Here is a 6,583-nt window from a genome sequence, read left to right as displayed (position 1 = left end):
TCATGTTGTAGAAGCGGTCAACAATGTGCCTTTTAAAAGGCATTAATCTAAAGAAACATTTGCGTCAAAATCTGTCAGTTTAGCTAGAATATATGGACCTCGTGAAGACTTACAGAAAACGTTGACCTCTGTCATTGCCAACAAAGGGTATATAACAAAGTATGAAGAAACTTTTGTTATTGACCAATACTTATTTCCACCATAATTTGAAAATAAATCATTAAAAATCCTACAATGTGTTTTCTGGATTTTCTTTCTCATTTTGTCTGTCATAGTTGAAGTGTACCTATATAAAAATTACAGCCTCTCTCATCTTTTTAAGTGAGAACTTGCACAATTGGGCTGACTAAATACGTTTTTGCCCCACTGTACACAGTAGTCTCATTGAGATGCAGGGTTCTTCCATTCCGGTACTGGAGGGCCGAAACCACTTGGTGGTTGTGGTGAGGTGTGGCCTGATTAAAATGGTTGAATCGTTCATTTGAAAATCATCAATCAGAACCCTGAACAAATCAATCAGATCATCATAATCAGAACACTGAAACATCATACAATCAGAACATCATCAATCAGAACACAGAACATCATCAATCAGAACATCATCATCAGAAACACAGAACATCATCAATCAGAACATCATCAATCAGAACACAGAACATCATCAATCAGAAAACACAGAACATAATCAATCAGAACATCATCAATCAGAAACACCAGAACATCATCAATCAGAACACAGAACATAATCAAATCAGAAACATCATCAATCAGAACACAGAACATAATCAATCAGAACATCATCAATCAGAACACAGAAACATCATCAATCAAAACATCATCAATCAGAACACAGAACATCATCAATCAGAACACAGACATCATTAATCAGAACACCATACGGTAAATGCCCACTGGCAGAGTGGCCATAGTACTGAAAACCAAAATTAAGTAAAAGTACTTATTAAAGTACTATAAATAAGAAACTATCAAGTAAAAGTAAAAAAGTATCCGGTCAGAAAACTACTTCATACTATTTACAAATTTAGTTTGAATGTTTTACACCTATACTGTTGTGCAAATAAAAACAGATTGATTTGACTCAGAGCATTTTGACAGAAAAACATTAAACTATTCATAACTTGATATTTGTAGCAAGATGCAGGTAATGTAATTAGTAACCAAAAAAGTGCGTTAAACAAATCCAAAATATTTTTATATGCCAAGAGTGTGCAAGCTGTTATCAAGCAAAGCTGTGGCACTTTGGAATAATCTAAAATCTATTTTTATTTGTTGACACTTTTTTGGTTACTACATGATTCCATATGTTATTCATAGTTTTGATGTCTTCACTATTATTCTACAATGTAGAAAACAGTAAAAATAAAGAAAAACCCTTGAATGAGTAGTGTGATGTATGTATTGGTATAATATATATATAATTTTTGTTATGTTTTCCAAGCAGGCCACTGACATGGATGACTGACTGCCCTGAAAGTTTCCATAACCTTCCCCGGCCAGCGGCCAGTCCTGTATGCGAGCCCTGCCAACATAATATATAATAATATAAACCTATGTAACTGGAATGATTTGGTCAAATGTAACTAAAGTAACAGTACGTTGCAGTTCTTGACACATCAAACAAGTGGCCTGGCATCTACTACCATACCCTGTTCAAATATTGTTGCCTTACCCCATTCCCCTCTGAATGGCACAACATACACAATCCATGTCTCAATTGTCTCAAGGCTTAAAAATCCATCATTAACAGAAACCCTAGACACAAACATTGGCACCTTCATGTTGATCCAGTGGCTTCCATCGACAGGAAAGAACCAGGACTTTCCTCCATGGCAGGACGGGGCAGGAAGGAGAAGGAGAAATGACACCAACTTATCAACGAAAGGTCTCCCCAGGGGAGAGCTGGAATGCATTGTGTCTACGCTTAGAGAAAAAAGAGGACAATCACCTTGTTTTCAACTAGTCACATCTAGCCGTAAAATACGTTATTGACCTGAAAGCCTATCAAGGTCTGCACTCTGCACATATAGTTAAATAACAGCTAATTAAGCTTCCAATTATGTTATATACTTGTGTCAATAAGTTAATTAGAGTATTGTCTGCATAGCTTAAATAACACTTTTTCATAACAAATTACTGAGTGTAGGTGAATAAGAATATGATTAAAAGTTGGCTTACCGGTGCCAAAGTCCATATAGACGACAACGCCTCTGCGGGACTGCAAACTGTTACATATCGCTGCCAATACTTTGAGACGTTTGAGGTTACAAAGTCCACCTGATAGTATAGAAGTCCTGCTATAGCCCAGGTAGATGATTAACAAACAGATAGTGGTGCTTCCCAAATTACACTAGTTTTGACCAGGGCCTCAGGCTCTGCGTCGACATAGTAGACTATTGTAGGAATAGGATGCCAATTGGATTCAACCACTACATGGCAATAACACTAGTGAGTTCAGGTAAAACACACCTGTCACATAACTGACCTCTCACCCAATGTAAATGCTACTTACATTGAATAATACGATTGTGTCCATCTCTAGTCTGACTCCAGGTTGTGACAAAAAAATATGTGACAAAAGAAATGAATGTCCTGAATATAAAGTGTTATGTTTGGACCAAATCCACCAAACACATCACTGAGTATCACTCTTCATATTTTCAAGCATGGTGGTGTCTACATTATATTTTGCAGGCAAGGACAAGGGAGTTTTTCAGGATTAAAGAAAGGGAATGGAGCTAGAAACCTGGTTCAGTCTGCTTTCCACCAGACACTGGGAGATGAATACACCTTTCAGCAGGACATAACCTAAATCACATGGCCAAATAGACACTGGAGTTGCTTACCAAGACGACATTTCATTTTCCTGAGTTGCCTAGTTCAGTTTTGACTTAAATCTGCTTTAAAATCTATGGCAACTAGCAATCTTGAACATGGCTGTCTAGCAAGATTCAACAACCAACTTGATAGATTTGAAGGATTTAAAAAAGAATAATGTGCAAATATTGTACAATCCAGAGTGTGCAAAACACTTAGAGACATACCAAATCACAAGCTGTAATCGCTGTGAGAGATGATTCTAACATGTATTGACTCAGGGCGTGAATCCTTGAATAGTTGAATACTTACTGTATCTAATCAAGATTTACTTTCATAACTTTTTTATATTTTTTTATAACAAATGTTAGAATTTTTCTTCACTTTGAAATTACAGTGCATTTTTGTGTTGATCGTTGACCAAAATGACAACTAAACCCATTTGAATCCCAATTGTAACACGACAAAATGTGGGAAAAAGAAGGTGTTTGAATACTTTCTGAATAACTTTGCCTACAGAAGCACATGACGGTTTGTCTTCGTAACGTGCCTACAGAAGCACATGAAGGGTTGTCTGCTTAACTTGCTACAGAAGCACATGCAGGTTTGTCTGCTTAACTTGCCACAGAAGCACATGCAGGCTATCCAATAGTAATAATAATATGCATATTGTATGATCTAGAACAGAGTACGAGGCGTTTAATTTGGCACGATTTTTTCCAAAGTGAAAACAGCGCCCCCTAATTGACAAGAAGTTAACTTGCTACAAGAAGCACATACCCCAACCAGAAGCCATGAATTACAGGCAAACAATTTCTCTGAGCTAAAGTGTAGAGCTGCCACTTTCAAAGAGCGGGACTCTAACCCAGAAGCTTATAAAAATCCCGCTATTCCTCCGACGAACATCAAACAGGCAAAGTGTCAATACAGACTAAGATCGAATCGTACTGCTCCAGTCTCGACGTCTTGGCAGGGTTGCAAAATATTATCAGACTACAATGGGAAGCACAGTCGAAGAGCTGCCAAGTGGACACAAGCCTAACAGACGAGCTAAATAACTTCTATGCTCGCTTTGAGCAAGTAACACTGAAAACATGCATGAGAGCATCAGCTGTTCGGACAACTGTATGATCACGCTCTCCGTAGCCGATGTGAGTAAGACCTTTAACAGGTCAACATTCACAAGCCGGATTACCAGAAGTGTACTCCGAGCATGTGCTGACCAAATGTCTTCACTGACATTTTCAACTTCTCCCTATCTGAGTCTGTAATACCAACAATGTTTCAAGCAGACCACCATAGTCCCTGTGCCCAAAAACCTAAGGTAACCTGCCTTGATGTGTAACGACCAGTAGCACTCTCGTCTGTAGCCATGAAATGCTTTGAAAGGCTGGTCATGGCTCACATCAACACCATTATCCTAGAAACCCTAGCCCTGTCCAATGTCACTGCCCTAACAGATCTAACAAAAAGAACACCTATGTGAGAATGATTTCATTGACTACAGCTCAGCAATTCAACACCATAGTGCCCTCAAAGCTCATCACTAAAACTAAGACCCTGGGATTAAAACACCTCCCTCTGCAACTGGATCCTGACTTCCTGACAGGCCGCCCCCAAGTTGTAAGGGTAGGTAACATCACATCGCCACGCTGATCCTCAACATGGGTAACCTCAGGGTGCGTGCTCAGCCCCTCCTGTATCCCTGTTCACTCATGACTGGTCCTATGAGTGTCATCTGATGAAGATCATCAAAGGTTAGTGATTAATTCTAGCTATATTTGTGCTTTTTGTGACTGCTATCTTTGGCTGGAAAAATGGCTGTGCTTATTCTGTGGCTTGGTGGTGACCTAACATAATCGTTTGTGGTGCTTTCGCTGAAAAGCCTATTTGAAATCGGACACTTTGGTGGGATTAACAACAAGATTACCTTTAAAATGGTATAAGACACATGTATGTCTGAGGAATTTTAATTATGAGATTTCTGTTGTTTTGAATTTGGCGCCCTGGTCAGCCTTCCGCATCTGGGTGGAAGTTGGCCGAGCTACAGCAGTGTTTGTCAGGCCATGAGAGACATCCTGAAATCGGTCTTCTCACGAAAACGTCTGTAGGGTCCCAACGATGTGACCTACAAACTAATATGACCGCTCTATGGAAAGATGACTCTCACGAACACGGCGGTGTTCTCTGTTTGATTCTACGACCCACACAACTGGCACAGGACTCGTCTTAAGCTAACCCATACAAGCGAATGGAAGTATGAAGGTCATTTGTACCATCAAAAATTATGGATTAAATGTGTCAAAAAAAACAAAAATAAGATATAAGACAGACACTTCAAAAGCTCTTTTTGCTGTAATTTTGCCAATGTCATTCAATGCATTTCTATGGGCTATAGTAGTAAAGACCAAATTCAATATTTTATCAAATCCTTTTTAAATATATATTTTTTTATACCTTAAGGGGTCCTATAATTCAACATCAATTAGCTAAATGATCCACGGTATGACCGTCTTAAAACAATTCCATATGTTAGGACAGTATACACAGTAGTCTCATTGAGATGCAGGGTTCTTCCATTCCGGTACTGGAGGGCCGAAACCCACTTTGGTGGTTGTGGTAAGGTGTGGCCTGATTAAAATGGTTGAAATCGTTCATTTGAAATCATCAATCAGAACACAGACATTCATTAATCAGAACACCATACGGTAAATGCCCACTGGCAGAGGTGGCCATAGTACTGAAAACCCGAAATTAAGTAAAAGTACTTTTACTTAGATGAGAGGAGAAATGACACAGACTTAGACGAAAGTCTCCCAGGGAGGAATGGGAATGCATTGTGTTAGCTTAGAGAAAAAGAGGTAAAATTGCACTTGTTTTCAAATAGTCCATTTAGACGGTAAATCGTTATGGACTGAAGGAAGACTGTCAACTCAGTCGGCAAGCATATTAGATAAATAAAGCTTAATTAAGGCTTCACAATTATGTTTCATCTACTTGTGTCAATAAGTTAATCTAGAGTGGTAATTGTTCATAACAAACTATTTGAGTGTAGGTGATGAAGAATATGCATTAAGAGTGTTACGGTGCTTATGAGTCCATACAGACTACCAACGCTCTGCAGGGGAACTGCAAACTGTTATATCGGCTGGGAATACTTTGAAACGTTTGAGGTTCAAGTCCACATGATAGTAAACTGACTAGTCCTGCAATAGCCCAGGTAGATGATTTACAACGAGAAGTGTGCTTCCAATTACACTAGTTTTGACCAGATCCTCAGGGCTCTGGTCGAATAGTAGACTATTGTAGGGAATAGGATGCTCAATTGTGGATTCAAAGTACCATGGGCTAATAATATAGTGAGGTTCAGGTAAAACACACCTGTACAATAACTACCCTCTACCCAATGTAATGCTACTATCATTGAACAATCATTAACCATAATACCATGTGTCCATCTTAGATGATCCAAGGTTGTAGTTTGCTTCAAGAAGTAATTCACGTTTAAAAAGTTAACTATTAAATTGAGTGTTTATGTGTCTAGGGTTATCCACCTCTATAGTGTCAAAGTGAGATTCTGTTTTTTATTTTTGTTACAAATTAATTAAAAAAAATGAAAAGCTGAAGCTTGAGTTAAAAAGCATTCAACCTCTTTGTTATAGGCAGAAAAACTAAAACAAGTTCACGAGTACAATGTGATAAGACAGATATCAATTATAAGTTGCATGGACCTTTATTCTGTGTACAA

The 6,583-nt window shown here is 38.4% G+C and overlaps 1 protein-coding gene across 4 annotated transcripts in view; it reads right to left on the bottom strand.

Moving 5' to 3' along the window:
- The window catches only part of LOC112070990 (UDP-glucuronosyltransferase 1A5), a 28,346-nt gene that overhangs the window by 3,123 nt on the left and 18,640 nt on the right, over positions 1-6,583 (bottom strand). Inside the window, exon 1 of one of the 4 annotated variants that reach the window (XM_070439202.1) lies at positions 1,794-1,936. The exons of the other annotated variants lie outside the window; for them this stretch is intronic. Within the exon in view, the coding sequence (XP_070295303.1) occupies positions 1,794-1,931 (138 nt within the window). The 5' untranslated portion in view covers positions 1,932-1,936. Of the gene's footprint in view, positions 1-1,793; positions 1,937-6,583 lie in introns of those variants that run through there. 4 annotated transcript variants of the gene reach the window in all.

Source organism: Salvelinus sp. IW2-2015, unplaced genomic scaffold (assembly GCF_002910315.2).
Source record: "Salvelinus sp. IW2-2015 unplaced genomic scaffold, ASM291031v2 Un_scaffold1485, whole genome shotgun sequence".
Lineage (NCBI taxonomy): Eukaryota > Metazoa > Chordata > Actinopteri > Salmoniformes > Salmonidae > Salvelinus > Salvelinus sp. IW2-2015.
The sequence above is the reverse complement of the archived record's forward strand: the minus strand, read 5'-3'. Positions and strand labels throughout refer to the sequence as shown.